Source organism: Tympanuchus pallidicinctus, unplaced genomic scaffold, assembly GCF_026119805.1.
Source record: "Tympanuchus pallidicinctus isolate F22 unplaced genomic scaffold, pur_lepc_1.0 scaffold15, whole genome shotgun sequence".
Lineage (NCBI taxonomy): Eukaryota > Metazoa > Chordata > Aves > Galliformes > Phasianidae > Tympanuchus > Tympanuchus pallidicinctus.
Window position 1 is genome coordinate 780,001 of NW_026294669.1, and position 26,023 is coordinate 806,023.

The 26,023-nt window shown below is 46.4% G+C and overlaps 1 protein-coding gene across 4 annotated transcripts in view; it reads right to left on the reverse strand.

Moving 5' to 3' along the window:
• Positions 1-1,617: 1,617 nt before the first annotated feature.
• Positions 1,618-26,023, reverse strand: part of GPD2 (glycerol-3-phosphate dehydrogenase 2) — a 53,913-nt gene continuing 29,507 nt past the window's right edge. For all 4 annotated transcript variants that reach the window (XM_052675217.1, XM_052675218.1, XM_052675222.1 and 1 more), the window contains exons 7-17: positions 20,393-20,557; positions 18,756-18,900; positions 13,876-14,069; positions 10,944-11,078; positions 10,526-10,701; positions 9,926-10,057; positions 9,322-9,480; positions 8,378-8,490; positions 8,214-8,292; positions 7,839-7,937; positions 1,618-4,281 (exon numbers count right to left, since the gene is read on the reverse strand). In XM_052675217.1, the coding sequence (XP_052531177.1) occupies positions 4,156-4,281; positions 7,839-7,937; positions 8,214-8,292; positions 8,378-8,490; positions 9,322-9,480; positions 9,926-10,057; positions 10,526-10,701; positions 10,944-11,078; positions 13,876-14,069; positions 18,756-18,900; positions 20,393-20,557 (1,523 nt within the window). In that variant the 3' untranslated portion in view covers positions 1,618-4,155. The remainder of the gene's footprint in view (positions 4,282-7,838; positions 7,938-8,213; positions 8,293-8,377; positions 8,491-9,321; positions 9,481-9,925; positions 10,058-10,525; positions 10,702-10,943; positions 11,079-13,875; positions 14,070-18,755; positions 18,901-20,392; positions 20,558-26,023) is intronic.

A 26,023-nucleotide genomic window follows, 5' to 3' on the forward strand; every position in this document is an offset into this window, starting at 1 on the left:
TGCGGAAATGAGGACGAAGCAGAGAAACAAACCTGCACCAAGGTGAAGTGGGGAGCACTGCACGGGGCTGCTTTCTGCTGCAGCACTGCTGCTAACGGCCTGCTGACAGCCACTGCAGTCGGACACAAGTGATGCTTGTTGGGTCCCCCAGCACCAAGCGTGCCACAGTTAGTTAACTGATGGCGGTGGGAAGGGCTGGTAACACCCAGCAGCAGCACAGCCTGGCTGCCTTAGTGCTGAGTTCAGCTCTGTACACAGCAATGGTCAGAAACGCCCCAAGTTTTGCAGAAAGGAACCCCCTTCCTCCCCTCTGCTTGAATGCAAGTGTAATCTAACACAGGTGACCGTCACCTTGCAGGAGACTGCTGTGAAAACATAAGTGAGCAAGGCTTCCTCACAGAGCAAGAGTTCTCCTCTGCCTTCATCTGGAGAAAAGGAGAAGGGAAAAAAAAAAAGACAAACTCAGCACACAGCTGCAGTGGTGGCAGCACCAGAGCACGGGTACTGCTGGCTCTGTGGGTCTGTGAGCTGCTGGGCACTGCTGTGCTGTGCTTTGTGCCAGGCAGCAGCCAGGGAAGGAGCAGAAAAGCTCGAGCTGAGCACAATGTGAGAACTCCTCGTTGCAGTGGGGAAACAACGCTCACTGGGCAGCAAAGGCTCATTCTTCCTGAAGAGCACTTTCCCTCCTCACCAGATGCAATCGGTTCCTATTTGACACAGGAAACACCCAGTTTGAGCATCGATGCTTTAATATTAATGCTGCTATGATATTCCGTATCGTATCTCCAAGGCAGGCTGCGGTGTGCTGGGAACACAAGGTGCCATAAATCAGCGTTTCTGAGCGCACAAAGGCAGGCAGCCCGCTGCCCAGCGCCGGCTGGAAAAGCTCCCGTGGATTTCCGTGTCACTTCAGCACTCAGCCCGGATCGCTGCCCACGGCCATTGCAGTGCTGCAAAACACTCGAGACAAGGATGATGACAGCAAACATTTCCTGACATATTGCTCGCACGGCGCAGATTAGATAAAATTCAGCATCGTGGTTGTTCCCCTCCAGGGTACCGGCACTGCTCACTCCTGGGCCAGGAGGGGCTGCTGGGCTGTGCCCCACACCCTCAGCACTGTTATCACAACAGGGGAACGGCCCTATTGGGAGGGGAAATTCAAACCTATAAAATGATATACAGAGATTGGACCGTTTGTGTTAAAAGTGGTACCAGCTTTACTGATTTACTGAACATTTATCAGCACGTGGCAACCTGGGGCGAACCTGACAGGTGAAACGATCCGAATAGATTGTGAAATCTCTTCCACTCATTTCTATTGATTCCAGTTAGGGTAAAAATCCATCGGTGTGCCGAGCAGCGCTCAGCCTCAGGTCTCAGTGCAGACAAACAGCTGGCAGGACAGCAGCGCTGTGCCACACCATGCCTGCTGCTGACCCCTCACCTTCACATCCCCACACAGCACGGAGATCTGGGCTCAGGTGGGAAAACACAGTCAGGGTGATGTCAGGTGTGCTGACGAGTGCCTGTGTGAGCATTCTGCTTCTAAGGAAGTTGTGCAGGGCTCGCTGGAGTTGTTTCTGAGCCGCCGTAACAAACTGCCCGCGAACGGAGCGCCTTTCATCGCTTTTATTGATTCATGCGTTTGGTTCTTCCCCAGTCAAAAACAAGGCACATTAAATACATCCTCTTATTGCTCTATAAATGCATGCGGCTCATTCTGGATATCAAAAGTAATAAATAACGGCAATAAAACACCAGGACAGTTACAAAAACGACAACCCAGCCTCAAACACAGCGCCGCACAGCTCAGCACAGAGCATCCCCCCAGCACAGCACAGTAGTGCCAGGGTAAGACGTGTGTACACACACACACACACACACACACACACACACACACGCTCCCCAGCCAGGCATGCAGCTCTCCAGGCACCCACCACCCAGCACAGCTTCCCCACCCGGGATCAGAACAAAGCAGGGCAGCAACATCAGTGCAATCACATGGAGCAAAGCAGAAGAGCAAAGAAAAAAACCCAAGCAGATCAAAACCAACAACCGACACCCCCTCTTCTCCCCCCCCATGACATTCCTGAAAGCAGAGGCAAGGTGCTGCACTAAGCAGCTGTGCCTTCCCTGCGTGCAGGCACAGTGCTGTAACCAGCACTCAGCCTTGTCTGCACTCAGGGCAGCTGTACAGGATCCTGCTGTGCTACACAGGAGCAGAGATCCATGACAGTAAAGCACCCACGATGCAAAGCAGACTCCTACAGAGGACATGTGCGTAGCCAAGTAAACCCCAAAGTCACATTCTGCGTGTGGCATTACCAAACCAGCAAAGGACATAAACCTGGGTGCAAAGCAGAACATCCTGGCTTTACAGGGAAACTTGCAGCGTTCGTTCTTAACAGTTCCATTTACAGAAGAGTGGAGGAGAATTTTTCTTCAAACCATACAAATGTTATTTAATATTTTAAACCTTTTTCTTTACGTGGTCTGGAAAAGGTCTCACTACTTTCACAGATGCATCTGTTTAAATAATACAGTGAACCATGGGCTCCCACCCTGCCCCCCCCGCACCTCCCTCCTGCTGCTGAGCCCAAAGACACCCAGTTCCACTCCACGCCGTGCTGTGTGTGATGTAAACTCTATTGCCATGTTCTTATTTGAGAAGGGTTTTAGAAAAGCGAAGCTGCATGGAGTATGTGCACACTTTACTTGAATCTTCTGGAACACACTCAAAAAAGTTAACAGTAGCACAGAAGCCATTCATAAAACACCTCGTCAAACACTCACTCACCGATCCCTCTGGGCTGCGCCCAGTGCTACAAATCTCACAGCAGAACGGCCAGAACCCACAGCAGCACAGTTCTGGTACAAAGCAGCTCTACGACATCAACTCAACATGCAGAAACCATTTGGAAAGCATCTGAGCCAGTATTTCTGGAGAGAAACCTGGAGACGTTTCACCACTCGTTCAGACTGACAGGAACTCAGGTGACGCTCAGCCCATCTCTGGTTTGTGTTCGTTTTAAAGATCTGCTTCTCAAAGCTTTGTGTTTTATTTATTCCTAAAAGCACTCTCCCTGTCCAGCCCCGAACACCCGACTCGCTCAGCCACCAACACTCCTCAGTCCCTCCATTTCACACATGCAGTCATTTTCCCTTAAGATACAGAAGTAATCTTTGCTGGCTGTTACCACGCCGTTTCCATTAGTGAAAGTGATGACATCAGTTAAAGATCAGATTTTACACAAGGAGGAATCCTGAGCCCTTGGAATGGAGGGTCCTGTTTTGTCAGCTGGTATTTATACTCAAGAAATCTATGAAATCTAATCTGAGTTTTTAAATAAATTAAGACTTATGTTATCAAAACCATCATATTTTACATATTTGTCCCAAACTGGAAACAGTACAGAGCACTTTACAGCATAAAACACCCCCTGCAATAGAATGCTGCCGACTGAAGGAAGCTACTTGTTATTAATGTGGAGAAAGGGAAGCTGTCCCCTAGCTGCTCACTGGGTTATTATTGGAGTGTTGGTTATGTGTTGTTTTCCAGCTTTGTACTGCTGATACTTGTGTCTGGCCAAGTACTGTACTGCTGAAATAACTACACACCCCAAGAGAGCAAAGCCCAGCACCTGTGGAAGGGCAGTCACTAACCAGCCTGCTCCTTACTGTACCTGGTACCCTCAGCAGGTGAGTTTCTGCTCCTTTTGTGAAGCTATCTCAAATCCCAGGCACCAGCCTTCCCTCTGCTGCCCTTTGTTGAAGCAGACAGATCAGCAGCTTTTAAATACTAAATGCCTATTTGCAAATCTCAATGCAACGCTCCCTTTAAAGGCAGGAATCACTTTTTTTTTTTTAAAGGTAAAGGTGATCTAGAAGTTAATGAGCAAGGCAGTACATGCCATGTGCTTGTGCGTGCACCAGTGTTTCCAGACCACATTCCAGAACCCCCGTTGATAAACTCATATGTCTGAAGCGTACCCCATCCAAAAGGCCACATACTGGAGTATTAAGAGCTGTACAGAAAACCATTAGTACAGAAAACAAACGCACCCACGTGTTTTTACAGATATCAGTCACCTTGAACGAGCAAGGACATTCGGGAGCACTGGAATGTTTGTCAGCACACGCAGCTGTGCTGAGCTACAGCCCTCCGCCGCTGCGGTCCACCGGGATCACCACGCGCTGCCGCAGGTTCTCCTCAGCTGTCTTCATGAGCACGGCCAGCCTGCTGCCGGAGACGTAGCCCTTCTGAATGGCACTCATCAGCTGGAAGAAAAGAGAGAGCAACTCAGCTTCCCTTCCACACAGAACAAAGGTGGGTGGCACAGCCCCAGCTGCGCTCCCAGCTCCTTGGCAGAGCGGCGGGGACGCCAGCCCAGCCCCACAGCACGGGCTCAGCTCCACACAGCTGGTCAGTTTGTCCAAGGGCACGTGGTACATGGCAGTGACAAAACCATTTGTCTACCGAAGAAGAGAAGGCTCTGCGGAGACCTCATTGTGGCCTTCCAGTACTTGAAGGGAGCCTATAAACAGGACGGGGAACGGCTGTTTGTGAGGGTGGACCGTGATAGGATAAGGGGAATGGTTTTAAGCTGAGACAGGGCAGGTTTAGGTTGGATATGAGGAGGAAGTTTTTCACACACAGGGTGGTGATGCACTGGAACAGGTTGCCCAAGGAGGCTGTGGATGCCCCATCCCTGCAGGCATTCAAGGCCAGGCTGGATGTGGCTCTGGGCAGCCTGGGCTGCTGGTTGGTGACCTGCACACAGCAGGGGGTTGGAACTCAGTGATCACTGTGGTTATTTTCAACCCAGGCCATCCTGTGATTCTATGATACCAATAAAGCAACACTGCTGCATGCTTTGAAAAAAATCTCACATCAAAGCCCATTTTCATTTTCCAGAAATACCAACAAATGTGACCTGTCTGGAAGCAGCAATGCAGCATCCATTAACAGCGGTGCCATTTAACCACGTGGGATAACCCAGCTATTCCACAGGCTTTCCCCCACCCACACTTTTTTTCTATTCCCCTCTCAGTCTGGAAGTAACAAACAGAAGAACATCACTGCTGATCCAGCACTGACCCCGGGTTGCACCCCTCATATTCACAAACCCTTCTTTGCAGTGACAGGATACTTGACTTCCACAACTCTGTCAAATCCAAATTATTTTATAGACTTTAAAACTAATTTGCCTTTAAGTCCTTGAAACTGGACACAGCACAACCTTAACGAACACACGCTAGTGCTAGGGCTTTAGTTAATTCTTCTTTATCCCATGGATAAAGTGAGCATTAGACTTGAAATTGCACATAGTCAGCTTGCCAAAGACCACTATGCGAAGCAACCAGCACTTACAAAAAGCAGTTTCTGAGTCACAGTGAATGCCAGGAATCCTTCAGATTTCTTCCCTTCTGTAGGAAAGTCTATTACTTCTGCAGCCAGACCTCTATAGGTTCGTACTGCATCTGAGAAACAGGAGTGACTCCCCAGGGAGGGAAAGGGACAGATCCAGCCAAGGTTGAAGAACCTCCAAGGCTGTTGGGGACATTCTGGCCACCCTGTGAGCCCCGAGCAAAGGCAGATGCTGCAGTCAAGAAGCAGAGCCCCAGAGCTTCCCTCCAGCTGCTCCCCTTCCCCTGGTGACCCACACCAACACAAAGGCTCCAAGTGGGGCAGCCCTTCCATCGCATCCATTCATTCTGCCTTACCACGCACTCCACAACCAACTTGCTGTGGTTTTTCCCACTACGCTGCATGCTCTGTGGGAAAGGCACTCCTGGAGGAGCAGGCTGACCCTTCGGCACCACCACAGGAACAGAACTTTCATATGCAAGCCTTCCGAGAAGCAATCGCTGCCATCAGACAGCTGCCTGTGCCAGAAGGATCCCTGAGGAAACGTGGGCAGTAACGCTACAAAGCAGGTGTGAATAAAAGCAAAACTGGCTCGAGTTCTCAATCAGAACCACCTGTTTGCACAAACTGAAGACCAGTTCAGCCTGCGCTCCATCTGTGAAACACCTGCAGCACCTGAGCAGTTCTCCCAAGGCGACCCAGGCAGGCTGGCAGGCTGCAGTGGGTCAAATGCAGCCACTTGGCATTGCTCTGCTCCCACCTGGATAGGGAAGCAGCCACTCTGATACAATGTGTTCCTATATTCTAATATAAACGTCCACAAATATTTGCACACAGCTTTCCACAAGCGTTCTGGCAGTACAATGTAATTACTTGAAAGTTTTCAGAGAGCAAACACGAAAGTATTGAGAACTGGCTTAACAGATCCATTAAAAAACTAAACAAACACCACGTGTATTTTGTTCTTTCCATGGCAACCCGCTGTTCCTCTTATTACCACGCTTCCCACTGTGCTCTGTGCAGCACAGCAGCTCCCTGTGTGCAGCCCTGGCTCCGCGTGAAGGAAGTGCAAAGTGCAATGCAACCTCGCTGCAGTGCTGGGGGAGCAGTGGGAAACACTCAGGACGAGCCTGCAACCACAGAGCCACTCAATTTAAAGTAAAGTGACTTTGAAATGACACCAAAACAGTGACCTGTCACTTGTATTTTAGAGTTGGGGCAGGAAACTCCTCATGAGACTGTTCACCAGAGCAAAGCAAAGCAAAGCAATCCACAGCAGGCTGTGTTAGTTGCTTTGACTTCTTAACCACAACGTCTCCAAGTGAACCCAATTTTCAATCTACCCATGCCATTACAGGCAGTGTTTTGGTTTCCCCCCTCCCCCCCCCCAGTCTGAAGTTTTCACATGCAAAAGGACACAAGAGGGAGACCCTTCCCAACAGTCAGAAAGCCACCTGTGATATTCACTTATTTCAGTCAGATGGCTCTGGGGAGCTTTTATTTCATTTTACAACTAATGCACATTTCAGTTAGCCAGCTAAATCGCTGCATCTTAGGTAAATAAATAGTCCTTTTTTCTAATGCTGGACACAACCTGTGAAAATTTTCTGCATTTAGATTCAACAATGCTCCTCTTATCTACAGCTCATCTCAAGAGAGACAATTACCATTTCCTCTGCCTTGATCTTGTTTGTTTAACTTGACACAGTGAAGAAAGGGCTGACATTGACCAAAATCCCCAGCATTAATTTATCTCATGTTCAGCATTCATCATTGCCACCACGTAGCAAAGACATGGCACTCACTTGAAATACCACACCAAGAAAGACTCCACAAAAACAAAGCTGATTAGCAAACTGCTTATGCAAGAGGAGGACAAACATTCAGTAGCACCTTTAATTTTCTTATTTTAAAGCCCTGCAAAAAGCAGACATACAGGTTGCCAATGCAATGTCCATACAAATGGGGGTATCGTTTCTCAACCCAGCAGTTACAGTGGGATAACATGGACTACATGTCTTCTGACCATAAGCTCCTCCTTTGCCATTTTCCAGGCTATTTTGAACACCGCAGTCATTTCTAACAGGTCAGGTATGTGTCAGCATGCACAACTACAATATATCTTCCAAACAAACAACCATCTTACTTGGAAGGTAATTAAACATAATTTCTGCATAAAAAAAGCCAAGTTCAGATCTGCACTGTGGCAGACTTTGAAAATCTGACCTGCTCTTTGGGTTAATTGCTTCTGCCCAGAAAATATCCTTGAATTTGGAAGGTGCTTAACACTAGCTGTGTGCATCATTCTGTGCTGCGCTCTGGCAAACTGCATCACCAGGTCTGTGGTACCCAACAGCACCCACCTCCCCCCCAGCACAGCTCTTCTGCTCGGGAGGAGGAGGGGGACTGAGCACCTGTGCCTACAGCCACAGCACTTACAGTTTCTTTGCAAGAGAGAAATTCTTACCTGCAAAAACTCAATGAGCTCCACCTGCCCGTTCTTGTTCAGATCTACTTCATTCAGAATATCGTGGAGTGTTTTTTCATCAATCTGCACACTGATGCTCTAGACAGAAAAAAAAAAAGACAAACCCAAAAAACCCAACTTTTAGCAGCGTCAGGTAAGTGTCAATGTACATAACTACCACAAACCTTCCAAAAACCAACCATCTTATTTTGAATATAATTAAACAGAATTTGTGTATTAAAAAGCCAAATTCAGATCTGCACCATGGTACACTTTGCAATCTGGACCTGTTTGATGGACAAAGTACACCAGCTGCATTGCTCAGCACTACTTAAGCCACGCTGCAATTAAAAACAAAGCAGAAGGAAACTTTACCTCCAAGACACGCTGCACATCCAGTATAGTAATAAATCCTTTCTTGTCCTTGTCAAACATGTGGAATCGCTTCTTGTACCTGCAAGATAAGGATTATCAGTGGAGAAAAATGACACTCGATGTTGCTAACTCCCAGCAACCCAGGAATCCCTTATTTCACTTACCTTTCAATATCTGAAGGCACTAGAGTGATTTCAGAGCTGTCTGTTAATTGGTCAGATTTCACTTTGTAGCCCATTTCATAATACAGAAATTTTCTTGCAGCTTCAAGTTCTTCCTACAACCAAAAGGAAAAGTCTTCTTGTATCTGAGGAAGAACAAGTTCTTCCTTACACAATTTATTTGCTCCTTCCACTTCACAAGAACTTTCCTAAGGTCCAAAAATTGAGCAAGCAGTAGCTGAAAAGTATTAGAGAGTTCAACTTTGGCACCTTTTAATCTTGAAAAGGGATATCAAGCCTAGTAAAGACTTGTAATTGCTGTGTAAATGCTTTTAGGATTACAGTGCATGCACGAGCACTGAGCAGAGGAAGCAAATGGGGACCTTCCAAATAATTTAGAAAATAAAAGAAGTTAAGGAACTCCATATCATCACTTTTCAAAACTGCCACAGGCTGCCCAGTGAGGCTGTGGATGTTCCCTCCCTGCAAGCACTCAAGGCCAAGCTGCATGGGGCTGTGAGCAGCCTGGGCTGGATGGAGGCGTCCCTGCCTGTAGCAGGGGGTTGGAACGAGATGATCTTAGAGGTCCTTCCAACCCAACCATAGAATCATTCTGATTCTATGAAAAAAGAGTGGTGCAGACTGCAAAATCCTTCTCTTCTGAGACAGACCTGTAAGAAGTGACGCTGAACTAAATACTCACTAGAAGTAGGACTGTAATGCCAAGTCTGCCTCATTTTTAAAGTTAAGGAATGCTTTCACTCTTCCCTCCACCTGGCCAATACCAATTCATTTCACAGCTATTTCGATGAAGACTTCAAAACACCAAATATATCCATTCTCTCAGGAAGCAAGCATCACTGAAATTTTCCATTAATTTCATTTGTTAACATGGAAACGACTTAAGAAAAAACAAAACAATTCCAGATGAAAAAGGCCCTTTGTACCTTTTTTTTCTGCTCGTTCCAGTTAAGTTCTTTCCCCATTATGTCTACGATCCTTGGCAGAGCTTCCTCAGCAGCCTGCACGTTCAGGAAGGCCAAGCGAGTCCGCCGGGAAATGATATCCACAGCAGTGCGGGCATATTCCTTCACACCATAGATGACCTGCAGGAACAAGGCAAGGAAAAAACATAGGTGAGTCCATATTAGATATATTTCATGTTACGTTATGTATTTGTAGTAAAACATTTCTTTCACGTGGGATATTAGAAAAAAGTTCTTCTCCGAAAGAGCGTTCAGCTGCTGGAATGGGCTGCCAGGGAGGCAGTTCAAGAAATATCTGGATGTTGTACAAAGGGAAGTGGTTTAGTGGGAAATACTGGTGGTAGGTGGGCAGTTGGACTGGGTGACCTTGGAGGTCTTTTCGCCTCGGTGATGCAATGGTTCTACAGAAAAACATTAAGCACGATCAGGTGAAGTGGAAAAATGAAAACATCTGAATCTCAAAGGAAAGGGCTTGTGAAGGTGTTTTTCAGAGCGAGATGGCCCTGCTCTAGAATCTGCTTCATTCCCAAGTAGCACACAAGCATGATGCAGTTTTTCCACATACCTCAGCTTCGATATAAGGAAATTCAGACACAAGACGTTTTCCAACAATAGGCCATCTCTTTCCTGTAACTTGGGCTATTTTGGCCACCTCGAAAGCCTTGTCACCATATGTAGAAGCCAGATGTTGAGCCACCTATGGAGTTGAAAACAAGTTCAGTACGCTTTCGAAAGCACATCAAATATATGCATTTTCTATTGTCTCTCATCACTAATAACAAAGATGCTGAATTGGGTTCTGATGGTGTGAGAGGAAACTGCTAGACCTTTGAATGAGTTAGACCTATGCTGATGAGGTTGGTGGCCCAGCACGTGGCAGGGGGTTGGAGATTCATGGTCCTTGAGGACCCTTCTAACCCTGGCCATTCTGTGATTCTGCGATGCTGCTATGTACGTATCCAAATAAATGACCATGGTGCTTCAACTCTTCTGCTTCAGATGTGATCAGAGAGCAGCACAGGTTTGTCGTGCCTAAGGAAAGGAACATTCTAGCACCTCATAACATTTTAAAGCAGAAAACAGTTAAGACATTAGGAAAATATTGCCTTTAGGGAAAGAACAAAACCATCCAACACAGAACACACGAACAGTAACAATGGCTCACCTCGCTTTCAAGTCCATAGTCCTGGACCAGCCTAATGTAGAGCGTGGGGCTCCAGTCCTCAGCCCCTTGGAGCAGCAGCCCAATCGTCCTACTGGAACCCGCAGGCAGATCGTGTGCCTGAATAGCAGCATCAATGGTATCCTGAGCCATGGCACGGTACGTTGTCCATTTCCCACCTATAAGCACACATTTACTTCTTTATTTGGGGAAAGCAAGGGAAACATGACGTTGGCACAGGCCATGTATTTTGTCATATTACTCTTACTAGAGTTGTTCTGACAAGCCAGTCACACTGCTACAGACAGATCACTACCTAGCTGTAGCAATGCAAAGCGTCACCCTGCAAGAAGAAAGATGTTTGCACATAATGCAGTGGGGAAGCCCAACAAAAACAACAGCTGAAATGAACCTCCCCTACCTGCTATGGTGACAAGGCCACTGTCACTAACAGTAACAACGTGGTTCCGGCATATCGACTGCGTGTCTTTGGAGTTGGGGTCGGTGACCAGAGGACGAATGCCACTCCAGGCTGCCAACACGTCTCCTCTTCTCACTGTCCACAAGAAAAAGGTAACCAAAATCAGTCAGGAACTTTGTATCTGTATTCATTTCCCACCGTCTTATGGTCTCTGTAGCATTACCTCCAAGCAGTGTGACAAACAGCACTGCCCTTCTCTGTATCAGTACTGCTGTCTGACCCAAAACAAAGCCCAAGAGAGACAGACCTGTCTGTCACACTGGTTAAGAATTCGACAGAAAAGAGAGATTCTGGAACTGATCCACCATGAGACTCAGCTATCAGAGTCACCGATCAGCTCAGAAAACCCTCAGTCCAGGACAGAAATCCCACCACAAACAGCACCTAGTGCAGCACCAAGTCTTATTCTCCTTGCTTCTGTGGGCAGGGCAGTCACAGAATCACAGAATCACAGAATCACCCGGGTTGGAAGGGACCTCAAGGATCATGTAGTTCCAACCCTAGCAGGGCCACCAAACATACACATTCAGATCAGGTTGCCCAGGACCCCGTCCAGCCTGGCCTTGAACACGTCCAAGGACGGGGCATCCACAACCTCCCTGGGCAGCCCGTTCCAGGCCCTAACCGCTCTCCTTGGGAAGAACTTCCCCCTAACATCCAACCTAAATCTTCCCTCCTTCAACTTTGATCCATTTCCCCTAGTCCTGCTGTTGTCAGCCCTTCTGAAGAGTTTACTCCCCTCCTGGGTGTAGGTTCCCTTCAGGTATTGATAGGCTGCAATGAGGTCACCCCGCAGCCTTCTCTTCTCCAGGCTCCGGTCCTTACATGGCACTTCAGAAACCAAAATAAAGTCTGCTCCTACGACATTTGCTTTTAGGACTTGAAAGCTTTTAGCATAGTGTGGAATTTATCAAGAGGAGAATCTGGAAAAAATAAGTGATCTTTATTCACAGCCTCTGTCAGAAGCACGCCTGCATCTGCTAGGCTATAGCACATCCCCTAGGCCTGTTGCTCCCCCAGGTCCCCAGCATTAGCACAGCAATCCCAGAGGGCCCAGGTGATCTGTCACAGATCATCCAGAAGCCCACGCTGTTCTGAGCCACCTCCTCCAGCCCTACCTTCCTAACCATACCTCTTTCAGAAGCATTTTCCCTCTTTGCAAGAAGCCCAACTCAATGGCCATTTTCATGCCCCCATGCTACTCCTCTGCTCCCTGGCAGTTACTGCATCCCAACGGCCAATCCTGGCCTTCCACTGAATGTGAAAGAATAAAATATGAAGGCAACAAGTAGTAAAAAGAGGTCCTTAACAGTTGCAGGAAAAAGCCCTAGCCTCTGAAAGGGACTTTCTTCAGGAATATATAAAACATGGAACCAATAATCTCATGAAATTCATTTTGTTGCTTGTTAAATTCACAATAGTAAAAATTGACCAATTTACACCGAAGCCCCAAAACAACTTTTGATGCAGCTTTCAAATAACTGATAACTTCAAAATCAGTAACAGGGTGTAAAAATATCCCCCAAGAACACAAAATAGATTTCAGAAATCAATGGTGCTCTGCCAGCATGTTTAACCTGCCAAAATGAAGTGTTAATCACAGAAATAAGATACCATATTACATTTATAAACTAATGAAACTAGAAAAAGCAGCATGCGTGACACTATAATTAAACAGTTGGAACACATCCAAGCCTGTGTAAGTTGATAACCCTGGCACTGTCTCTGGCAGCAAAAAGGCAGGTCTGCAGTGAGTTGATATGGCCAGCACAGTTGTTAATTCAATAACAGGCAATCTATAAACACTGCTAATTGCAATGTGAAAACCAGTGTGCACACCTAGGTAGTTTCCTTCAAAAGAACTGAACACTTCATAATGCACTTCTGTGAAAAACCTTGCAAGATTTCTGCCTTATTCAGTCTGAACACCACCAGCTACCTGCCTGCCCCACCGTGCTGACTGGCATTGGCTTCTGCACCAGAAAAGTAAGGGTACATTTCCTCAAGGCTGTTTGTCCCAAAGCTGTACAAGAGAGCCACCAAACTGTTCATTTCAGGAATCTGGTAATCTAATATTTCCAGCTGCTGGACAGCAGGTTTCCTAAATCCCAGAGATTGCAGTGCTGCTGACAAACAGTGGTTTTCAGATTTCTTTTAGCACTACTACAACAGGAGCACAGATGTTTTCACATAACCATTAAAAAAACAACAATAAAAAGCCCCAACAAAACAGTAAACCTCACTACAAAGTAAGGAAATCTCTCACCTTTAAACTAGCACTAAGGCCAAACAAGCCAGCACGTTCCAACACAGGTGTTCTCAGCTCAGTTACCGAGGTCAACCATCACCAAGTGATTTTGATGAATTCCCCTTTCTGCCCATCATACTTCCCTCTTCAACCAAGAGCTGAACTATCAGGTATTTACCACACCAATAAGTAATTAAGAAAGCATCAAGAAAAATGGAAGACAGAGGAAAAGCCAGAAGAAGTCTTCCTACAATCAAAGCAGAGGATTCTACAATACAGCCGTATGGACATACAACCAGCCCACCCACTTCAGCCAAGCTTTGTATCTGCCACCCAAAAAGGCCAGAATGAGTCATCTGACAGCAGCTGCCTGTTAGATGAGAGGCACATGAAATCTGCTCGTTCAGATATCAACTGATTTCCATTTAAATGGTCCAAGTAGAGAGAGAGTATCTGGAAAAACATCAGCGATAGCCCTGAAACAGATTGAGATGACGCTTACAGCTCACAAGTATTAGAGGGGCAAGAACACAGTTGTCAATCACTGGAGGAACTTGAGACAGACAGCACGCATTCAGACTGAAATACTGCAGCTATCCCTCCCAGCACAACTGACACTCCTACCTTCAACATCAACACTGAGGTAGTTGCGCACTTCACTCAGAATGAAGTTGATATCTTCTTCTGTCGGTATGGGATGGGAGGTGACATCAGTGGGGCTGTCTGTGGTCCCTGCAATAGTCATCTTCTCCCAGGGCAGGAAGAAAATCACTCTGCCGTCGCTGGTGGCTGGGTCGAGCAGACCCATGTTTTCAGGGCTGAAAAAGAAGGGACGTGATTCAGAGCGGATGAGGCATCCCCAGGGTCTGTTCCTGTACACGTTCAACTATTACATCAGCACCTTTGCTCCTGTGCAAAAAGAGATCACCACAACCCAACCTTAAAATGTATTTCTCAAAGCTTCTGTGGCTAAGGCCTTTAAATGTGATTCCCAAAATGTAACTTCCTACATCAGACAGCAGGACACATCCTTAGTGAGAGCAATCTGGTACCTCCCTCCTCCAGTCACTGGGATTTCAAAGATAAGGATTTGAAATTTAAAACAGCATTTACTGGAAACCCCTATTGTGGAAGGAACAACTGGTTTTAGTATTAACAAACAGACAATGACTTAGTGTCACAAAGAACAGCTAAGGCTCAAATACTGCACAGGCAAAAACAAAAACAGAACTCTGGTTTGTTTGTGATGTGTCTAAGAGGAGAGACAATCTCAGACCAAACATTAGTAACCCCATTTATCAGGTAACTGATGTCACTTACTTAGGGAGCAGATAAGACACCCAGTGACTTCTGCAACCTGTATTCACAACTATGGTGGGGCGGGAGGGAGAAGGCAGAGTTAGGAAGAAGTAGAAAAAAGGAGAGAACAGAAACACTGAAATCATAAGCATTATAAGTACATTAAAACAGGAAACTTCCAATGACCCAACAGCCTGAATTCAGTAAGCACCTGCCATGAGAACAGGAACTGAAGCCCAGACTGCCAAGGGATTCAGACCAGAAATACATTCCAAATGCTTCCAGCAGCATTCCTGAACTAGGAACCATCTTTGGAGGGGAAATGGCAGAAGATACACCTCCATAATGACTAATCAGATGCCAGCACCTTCATTCATTTGTGCCAGCGCTGTAGAATGATTCAGGAGAAAGATGGTAGCTCTTTGCACATGAAATTTTAACTAACTTATCAAGGTTTCTGGTAAATAATAGTAAAAAAATAATAGTAAAAATATCCATGTGAACAAAAGAAGAAGTTGTTTTAATCACTCACTAAACAGCACTAGGAGAATATTCAAAGCTGCCCCTTCTTCTATTAACTTCTATTGAAAGGAAAGACACTGACTTTGCTACTAGGTACTGGAAGTCCTTGTACAATCATCTGCAGGCAGTTTAGCAGTCTCCAGGTTTTGCACCTATTGCTGGTACTGGAAGGAGGATACAGGAAGGATCAGCAGAGGGGATAACTCAACAGACCAAGGTAACCACTAACAACAAGCTGAAGGGAGACAAAGACTGGAGGTTGGATAGAATTACCTATTTAAGAAAGCTACAAGCTGAAACACTGAATATTTCATTTTTAGGAAGTCCAAACTGATTGCTGAAGGTAAGTTTGCAATATCTGGAAAGGCTAGGAGCAGCTGAAAATTTCATATATAGCATGTATATTAGAACATTTTTTAGATGATATTTATAGACAGCTTAAGCATACAGTTGGAAAAGTACAATTTAATAGGGGAAGTCAACACAGGTTTGTGAAAGGTAAATCACGTCAGCCAAATGATTACTTTTTAAAATGAAAAAGCTATTGATTTAGAGACAGGAAACGAGAGATTTAATATACAGCATCAGAATATTCAGATAACTTCAGACATTCTCAAAAGAATAATATATATTTTTAACATGATTTAAGTAAAAAACTGTGAAAGAGAAATGAGTAAAGATGAAAGCTAAGCTTCACCTAACACCTACAGACTGAAGTACGTACGATAGGGCGACAGCAAGAGATGAGAAAGAATGAAGAAGCCTTCTGTACGTCAATTCATTTACTGACAGTGACCACCAGCTGTCCTGGGAAGTTCTTCTCAGCCTGCCTTTGCTCTGTTTATTCTGTCTTATAGAAGTAACTGCAGAGCAACCAAAAAGAACCAAAGCATCCGTCGACAAGCACTTGGAACACTGCTCAAAGCGTGTGGTTTTAGCACACAGCTTCTGATGGCAGTGGAACCGGTGTGACCACGCAGCACAGCGCTGTCACCCACTGGCACGTTCCTCTGGCGATCCTTCAAGATCACTAAAACGGGACAGATTAGGGTCTGTAAACTCCAACAGGAGACAGAAATATAGTGGCAAATAGACAGAGCCTAGGAGTCTAATACAGATGGATCAGAAGTGCCTGTTGGCAGAACAAACATCAGCACGCCCACCCCTCTGTGAGCTAATGACACAGCAACAGCTGACTTCACCGAGCACTCGGAGCCTGCCTGCTCCTCAGCGTGCTTCTGCCTCGGGAACAGCAGCACAGCTGTACTGAGCAGTGCACAGAGCATACCACGAATGAGGAAAGAAACCTGGGTGCTGATTACTGAAGTACAAATAAGATGGGAGAATACGAGCTACAGACTACCAAATTAAACACAACTTCATCTCAAAGACAGATCTGAACTCTCGAGCTTGAAGTCAGTAAGTTATTCATTCTGGGCGTTACATCAGGAACATGGAAGATTCCTCGTGGAAACATCATACGTGCAATTAAATAGAAAACAGGTGACTTCCAAGAAAGCAGAGCTAAGGTTTAATAGAGGGGATATAAGGAAAATGTTCATGCTAAGGGCGGTGAGGCACTGCACAGGGTGCCCAGAGAGGTGGCAGTGCCCATTCCTGCAGACACACACGGTGAGGACTGGGCTCTGAGTGCTGATGGAGCTGTGGCTGTCCCTGTGCATTGCTGGGAGTGGGACCAGATGGCCTTTAAGGGTCCCTTCCAGCTCAAACCATTCTCTAATTTGAATTTAACTGGAACCTGAAACACAGAAAGGATAGGAAAATCTAAGAGGACTGTAAATACCTGAAATTCATGGAGAGGAAGTTATTATTACTGCACACACAGGCTTCCTGCCTGAGATGTGCTAATCAGAACAAAGGTGGCCAGAATCCTCTCTCTTTTTGCAGATATTATGTTTAAACAATAGAAAGTGAAAGAGTTATTGCAGCTACTAGAGCAGATACGTATACTAAAAATAGAATTAATGAGAGGAGGAATACTGGGACTATTAATGAAGAACACAAACGAGCAAGGATCCCATGGGAAGTGAACGCATTACATTAATGTTAGTTTTACAGAATCTTAGCTGTGTCTAGATATAAAACTCTCTTTTATACAATATTGGCCCAACTCTCACAAATTTTACAGAGGCAAGCAGATGCAATTAATTAAGTCTTATTTGTAAGGAATATCCATCCACTTGGAATCAGGAATAAAGATTCCATACAACTGAGGTTAAATACCATGAGCATCTCTACGCAGTTCCTTGCATCAGGCTTCCCCACTGAACGGAAATCGGTTTTATTTCATCAGCTGCACTGCAGAGGCAGCACGTGGGCAGCCACTATTTTACAAGAAAAGCAATGCCCACACGCTGACACACACAGGGGAACAAGGAGGAGAATTTTTCTCCACATTAGCAGTTACAGTTATTAGGTATTTACAAAACACGTAATTAGAGCCCTCGCGTGTATGAAGCCATCTTCAGCTTGGAATCTTCAAAGCCATTCCAAGCCCAACAGCTGACTTGGTGGCCCTACACCAAAACCATGCAGTTGTGCACCTGCTCAGTACTATATGTGAACAACCTTGGATTGATTACAAAGCTTTTATCCTCTTTGCTGTTGCTTTAAAGCAACTGTCAAGTCACTTCCTGATTGTCATGGGGAGAAAACACACAAAAAATAGAGATTGCAAGAGTGATTTTCCACTAGGCCAGAGATGCCTCAATTTTATAGTCTCTGGTCATGTCCTATTGGGACAGCTCAGGCAACAACAACACTCTGTGCACTGAAGTCTAGATTTACATTCACAGAGGATTGCAACAGTCATATGGAAGGCATTACTGTAAGTGCACTGTATCAACAGAACTGGTATAAGTCTATAAATGTGAATTTCCATTAGGATGCTAATGACTTCAGGAACCAAAGGTAATATTTGAGCTTCAACTGAAACGGCTTACGTGTGTTAGAAGGGGATTTGGTTTGGCAGCAACAAATAAGGAGAGAAGCAGGAATGAGTCTGCAGAGCAAGCTCACAGAGGGCCCCAGGAACCTGTGGTGAGCTCAGCACAGGTAGAACGGTCCCCTTCACCTGAACCAGCAAGGGTGGGTGGGCACCTGCCCATCAGCACCCATCAGTGCCCATCAGCATTTAATGGTATTCTGAACTACATGCTACACTGTGTACATGTTGCATTCCGAACACCAGTGGCGTCCATCCATACTAATAGCAGGGGCAGAGCGTAATGGCAGATGACTGCCTAGATAGTACGCTATTTTGTAAGACAGAAAGCTTTCTAAGAAGGCTGGAAGCTCTCAGGAAGGCTTTCTACATTTCCTGTTCTCTTAACGGGATGAAGAAACAGTCAGCGTGCCCAACTCACCCCTTGTAGGAGAGGCACCTTACAGCAGTCCCTGCCTAAAGGCCCTTCTGCTTCAGCAGTTCTGCCCTGCTAAGGCTCACCTACAAAGCCACAAGGCTTCACTCTTCTCCACCTAGATAAAGCTGGTGTTTCAACACACGTAGTACCGGAGCCTTCTAAATAAGGAATAATAATTACTAAATCATCAAGCATGCATTGAAAGCTACCATAAAAACCACAACCACGTCCCCACAAGCTTATTTATTACAGCCAGCAGCAGAGATTGTTACAAATGGTCTGGGTTTGGAATATCGTTACCTGTAATAACCTGGCATCACGATGTGCACGCCCGCGCTGGGCTGACAGATGTTGGGTACTTCCTGATCATCCATTTTGCGCACCGAGTCTGTGAAAGGTCCTGTAGCATTGATAACACATTTGGCTTTGACATCAAATTCCTGCCCTGTGAAAGAAAACAGCATCAATCACGAGCCCCATTTGTTTCCCTGCTCGCTGACACTCGGCGTTATTAATCTGTGAACCTAACTTACTGTAACGCACATTCTGCTTGTCTGAAGGGAGCGGCTGCGGCTGTTCCCAAAAATTAACCAAGTTTGCATTTAAAGCCAGACTTCAGAGGAAGCACTTTGCAGAAAGTTCTGTGCAACCTGTGAAGGCAGAGCAGGAGGTAGGGGAGGAGCGGGCCGAGCTGCACCTCTCAAAGAAGAGGAATTGGCCGGTGGGCAGTATTACTACCATACGGCACACGGCATTTTGCAGCAGTGCCTCTGCTTGACAGGAGGGCTTGGAGGTGAGGCTCAGCCTACCTTGCCAAAACACCACGATCCGAGTGAGAAGCCTGACACAAGTTTGGCACAAGTTTGGGCCTGTCCTCTTCAATATCTTTATTGATGACCTCGATGAGGGCATCGAGTGCACCCTCAGTAAATTCGCAGATGACACCAAATTGGCTGGAAGTGTGGATCTGCCTGGGGGTAGCGAGGCCCTGCAGAGGGATCTGGACAGGCTGGAGAGCTGGGCTGAAGCCAATAGGATGAGTTTCAACAAGGCCAAATGCCGGGTCCTGCACTTTGGCCACAACAACCCCAGGCGACGCTGCAGGCTTGGGGCGGAGTGGCTGGAGGACTGCGTAGAGGAAATGGACCTGGGGGTATTGATTGATGCTCGGCTGAACATGAGCCGACAGTGTGCCCAGGTGGCCAAGAAGGCCAATGGCATCCTGGCTTGCATCAGAAACAGTGTTGCAAGCAGGAGCAGAGAGGTGATTGTTCCCCTGTATTCAGCACTGGTGAGGCCGCACCTCGAGTGCTGTGTCCAGTTTTGGGCCCCTCACTGCAAGAAAGATATTGACGCCCTGGAACGTGTTCAAAGGAGGGCAACAAAGCTGGTGAGGGGTCTGGAACACAGGGCTGATGAGGAGAGGCTGAAGGAGCTGGGAATGTTCAGCCTGGAGAAGAGGAGCTCAGGGGAGACCTCATTGCTCTCTATAACTTCCTGAAGGGAGGCTGTAGTGAGCTGGGGGTCGGCCTCTTCTCTCGTGTCATCAGTGATAGGAGCAGGGGGAATGGCTTCAAGCTACGGCAGGGGAGATTCAGGCTGGACATGAGGAAGTATTACTTTTCAGAAAGGGTGGTCAGGCAGTGGAATGGATGCCCAGGGAGGTGGTGGAGTCACCGAGCCTGGAGGTGTTCAAGGAAAGACTGGATGTTGTGTTGAGGGACATGGTTTAGTAGGAGCTATTGGGAATAGGTGAACGGTTGGACTGGATGATCTTTTAGGTCTTTTCCAACCTTGGTGATTCTATGATTCTATGATTCTAATGCTGCCCCACTGCACTCTGGGAAGACGCCCCTTTGTCGGCTCAGCGATGGTTACCATTAGCGCTTCCCACTCCCACCTCCATCCCCCAGCACAGCTCCGGGCCAGGCACACACCTGTGATGACGTCCCTGCAGCGTGCCCCGCACACGCGCTGCTTGCCGCTGCCCGGCTCCGTCTTCTTCAGCAGGCGCAGCACTTCAGTGTAATTGGCGGTGGCAGCGCCGTACCTGGCAGCGGTGAGGGCGATGGCGAGGTTCATCCGCGCGTCGTTGTGCTGTCCTGCAGCGGGAAGGGAGCGGGAAGGATGTGAGTCACCTCCAGCCATGGCCGCGCGGTACGGAAGCGTGTCAGAACCGATCTGTCACAGCTGTCCCTGTCACATCCGATAGCTGTGATGGCTGCTCGCGCCCGACATCGGTATTTAGAAGACACGTCCTCTGCACGGCCCCACCGTGCTGCACCCCTCATCGGTGTGGGGCCGAGGGCGATGGGCTCCGCCGCCCCACGGAGCGCTGCTGCTCCAACGTGAGAGCCTACTGCAGCTGCACTGCTCCTCAAAGCGCAGCTCAGCAGTGCCGCGGCAGCCCAACACCGGTCCCTGCTCCGGGTTGTGCAACACTACGTGCAAAACCCAAGAAATCTTTCAGGCTGCCCTAAATTAAAAGTTTCCCGTAACTTTCTTTTGTGTTATTATTTCAATAGGTATTTTAGCTTTCCAACGTACGGCACAAAATCGTCGGAAAAAGAAATAAGCAGACAAGAATTAATGAAGGATTCTTAACACATATCATTAAAGATTTATTACCGAAATTCCCTCGTTAAAGAAAACCAAGAGAGAGGCAGAGGGACCATGAGGGGAAGATGATTAATTACTTTAAAACACGGGCTTCACCTGAGACTTTTCCTATTTATTATCACCACTGAAGTTAAAGTCCAGGATGCTGGCTGGAAAGAATTACTATACATTGAAGGGGCCAGGCTCTGTGTGTCCCGAATAATTAATTTACAGCAGGGCTAAACTTCCTCAGATGTGGTTCACTTCCCCACGTGCCCGGACCAGTTCTATCAAAGATAATACAGGTAAAGTGATGAATTTGTAATAGATATTGTTGTTGATTTATGTTGCCAGCATTCTGAACGTTCAGTACAAATGGTTTATGCAAAGTCTGGTCCTTCAGATTCTGCCTGCGCATCTCGTATCGCCGCACACATAATCTGTTCCCAGCTAAAAGGGCAAAGTTATAAAGATGGGATCAATGGCCTGGAGGTGCCACCTCCTCTCTCCTCACCCTCATTCCAACCCAGCTGAGGCGATACAGTGCCATCAGTCTTCAAGCACAAGGCAAGCTATGTGAAGTGAACAGAAACAGTGATATGATGAAGCACCGATGAAGAAACAAACAGTAACTCTGATTCAGCTACGCAAACAATGCCCAGAATAAACTGCAGAAAAGAACAGCAAAACAACTTAGCAAGATGTCAAGAAAAGTTGCAGATGCTCCAACACAGCAGATGCATGAGACTAAACAGCCATCTGTCAGAAGTGGCAGGCAAATCATTAAACAAATGCATCAACATTTCTGCTACAGCAGTGTCAGGGAAGGGATGAAGTGACCTTACAAAGTCTATCTCAAAACTGGGCGTTTTAACAAAGGGCTGAGTGTTCAACATCTTGTGCACACAGCGAACACTGGGGGAAAAAAAACAGAATAGCAACAAGCTGCATTACAGCAGCTACTTTAATGTATAGCACATCCAGAATGCTCTTCTAGACCAGAGCCAAAGGCACGCAGAAGCAGGGCAGCCTGTAGCAGCTCTTCTTTGCTTTGATGCTTTGTTTGAGGCTCCCCAGCCCATGGGGTGCTACAGGGCACTGTTGTACAGGGCAGTTAACCCAGCACAATAGAACTATGGAGGTGCTCAAGGCAAGGTTGGATGGGGCCCTGCGCAGCCTGGTCCAGTATTAGACATGGAGGTTGGTGGCCCTGCCTGTGGCAGGGGGGTTGGAGCTTCATGATCCTTGAGGTTCCTTCCAACCCAACTGTTCTATGGCTCTAGGATTAATTGCTACCCAAGAGAACTGCCATCACTGCATGCAGGAAAGCCCGAAGCAGCAGCCCTGCACAGCACTCCTTCAAGGTAGCCCTGTTGTACTTCTCATCCATATCCCTCTCATCCCTCTCTGCTGTGAGAAAACCCTTGCTACTGCTTAGCTCTCAGCTGTCCAAGGGAACCTGAGTGCCTATGCAATATACCTGCAGGAAGAGGACTGGGAAATAACCGGTTGCTGATTAACTACACATTGAGAAATAACAACACTGGTTTCAGATTAATGCAATCCACAGAGCGGAGTGCTGGAGTTTTTCACAGTATAAACAGCAGAGATCTGTGCAGGTCTAGATTAGAAAGCAATGAGGAGTGACTTACTGGCTCATAAATTTATCATCTATGAAGAATAATACCTCAACAGTTCGGTAAGATGGGGTCACGGTCCGGTGGCCCTTCCACTCAGGAACAGGTTTATTTGTTGGGAGGTGTGTCTGTGCGGTTTTAACTTTAACTTGTATTTGCACATTTTCCCACAAACAGTGACATTAAAACTCTGTGCAATCATCTTCTGCCTTGACACCCGAAGAAGCCATTGCTGCTCCTCCATGCAGAGCAGCTATTGCCAAGGTACTGCAGAACAGCTCTCACTACTGCCGTGGTGTATGGAATCACCGTTCATGATTGAGAAAGCATTTTTTGTTGATGAAATAAACCTAGTTACTTTCAGTCACGTTAGTTTGAAGTAACAATCACTCCCAATTTCAAACAGGTTGGAATGTGTTGCGGCACTTCAACAATCCTTACCACTCAAGAGGAACAGAAGGAGAGAGAACAAGAATGCTGCCTCTCAGTCTTCTCATTTTTTCAGTGAACTATCATCCTCCTTTTGCCATATTCAGGTCCTTCAAACCCAAGATAAATGCCTCCAAGCTCAACTTTCTCCAAACAGAGATGTAAAGCTTTCTTGACACAAGCACTATTAGCACGCTCAGAAAACGCCCAGGAAACCCAAGGCATAGGTGTGTGTTAAGGACAAGGTGACCAAAGACCTCTGTGGGAGGCTCTGCATCATCCACTCCAGGCAGTTCTGCATCCATTGTCCTCCACATCACTGTCTGGCACTCCAAAGCAAACACAGAGCTTTCCCTTTGCTCCCCCTTGTGCTCTGTCATGGGTTTCTTCTGAATGTTGTTAGTGATAAATCCAAAAGCTGTTTTACAGTACCACGGCAGCCACGTCCAACTAATCTGGCATTCCTTTCCATAACAAGCAAGCAGCCGAAGATCTCCTAACAAAGCTCAGAGCAATACAGTGAGTATCTAACCAGGACATCCACCGAGCACAGACGTGCCCCATCACCCTGCCCCAGCCCTGCTGCTCCAGGCCAGGCGTGAGGAGCTGGTGGTGTACCTGTGGTCGACTCCGTCAGCAGGATGTATCTCCAGGGGCTGCACCTGGCAGCCAAATCCAGCAGCTTTGGAACAAACATCCAGAAGCCACAGACAAACCTGCTGAGCTCTCCCCACAACTTCTCCTCCCAAAGTACAACTCAAAAATGGGTGCTGAAATCCTTTAAATAACTTTTGAGAAAAAACAAAGAGCCGCCCATCTCATTATTGCTGCTGTCATCTGCTCAATGTACAGCAATGATTGCAGTAAGCTCATTTTCATTAAGGGTAGCCAACACGGCTAACAAGACAGTGGCCTAACTGCTTCCAATAAAGTGACACTTAATCCTCTCAGAAAGAGCCAACACTATTCTTAGAAGGCATACTGTCAAAGACATTTGGGGCAAGAAGACATTTTAACAATGTGTTCCACATAATTTTAAGATAAACCAAATGGCATCACTGTTGATAATTTCCTTTTTCTTTTCCGTAATTTAGGAAAATTCTATTTTCATTCCTTGGTAGCAAATGCTGCATTTCTTCAAATAAGAACAGACAATGCTTCCGTTGGCACTAAAAGAATCCTCCTACAGAGTGCACAGTGTACATTCGATTTTATTTTTATCAATGCTGAACCACAGCCAGTAGTGGTAACAAAGCCCACAGACCGTAGATTTGTGACTGATTTGGCGGAGCTGTGAAAGCCACCACGCCAAGGAGGCACACCAGTAGTTCCAGTACCTTCTGCACTCTGTCACCCTGACACCCGCTGCTTTTCTACCCATCCCTGCCCTCTCCTCTGCAACTCTGTGCAGCTGAAAATCAACACCACTCAGCAGCCAGTGACTGCAGAGAGCGGAACTTCTTTTAATGCCGAGAGTGACACATGTTATCCACCTAACTTTCTTATGCTAAGAAGTAGTGCTTTGTTACATGGCTGTCATGCTGCAACTGTATTCACCAACAGTGCCCCCAAACACTGCAGCCGTTGCACCCAGAATTGCTCCACATACACTTTGCAAAACCCTGTGAACATCCATGCTGTCGCAGTACTAAGCCAAACTTCTTGCTTTAAGGAGCAGGCTGGTGGTCCCTGCAACAGACATGAAAGCTTTCTCACCTCGTGTCAATTTACAGTCTTTTCCTATTAGGCTTATCTAATTATTGCTGTTGAGGTCAAGCTAAATGGAGAGCTGGAAATTAGCCATGCAAGAAGCTATATGACAGCCTTAATGCACTTTCTCAAGAGGGCAGACCTTTCTATAGAAGTATATACCAGGCTCCTTTTGGAAGGAAGAAAAAAAATATATATATATATTTGGATGAGAAACTAGGCAACGATTTTGAATTGCCACATAATATAACAAATAGTTAGGGCTTGTTGTTTTCTTTTAAAAAGCTCATGGGATAACAACTAACAGCCTGGGCATTGCTTCCTTACTGGTATCACTGAGCTCCACTTGGTTAACTGGAACACAGCCTGCAACTCACAGGGTAGCCCCTTGGATCTGGAACTTACCCCAAGGCCTGCCCAGATGGGACATTACTAGATTGTCACAATATCGACACCCACTGTCCCCAAAAGCACCATTCTAAGGTCACCTTAAAATTATATGTTATATTCCTACATAAGTATTGCACAATTGCATTGATGCTGTAAAAAAAAACCCAACAGCACAAGGAACCAAACAACACATCTCACGTGCATAAAAGTGTTCCTGTTGTGTATATACAAAGCTCACCAAATTTGAGGCTGATGATCTGTAGTTACATACAGTGATATATAATTAAGTTATCGGAGCTGCCTGCATCCACCAATTTTTAAATAGAAAGTGCTTAATTACAGGAACAGTTTTATTACAAGCATTAAAATGGGAACAACATCTGTTGCAGTTGCTGGAACCAGTTGCATCCAAATTGAGTCACTCCAGCTGATTCATGATGCCTAAAAGTTGTTCCAGACTTCTTTCAGGAGGAATGCAGTAAGCCCTTCTCCCCAAGCCTACGTCGAACAAATTGAGATGTTAACTTAAGTTTTGACTCATACGTCAAGTCGTTAGAAGCGCTTTGAGGCTTGAACTATTTCTTAACTCTCTGAATCATGCGAAACTTTGGCCAGGTCAAAAATTCACCAAAAACTAACAGGCTTTCTAGGACACGCAGTATACACGTATTTGCTCTTGGACTGCTGCAGAGGGAAGAGCGTTCTGACTCAGATCAGTACCACCACACCCACAGTAACACAGCAGTGCCTCGCCAGACTGCTAATGCTGCTAATGCAGATCACATAAAAATCGTGTTCTGCTTC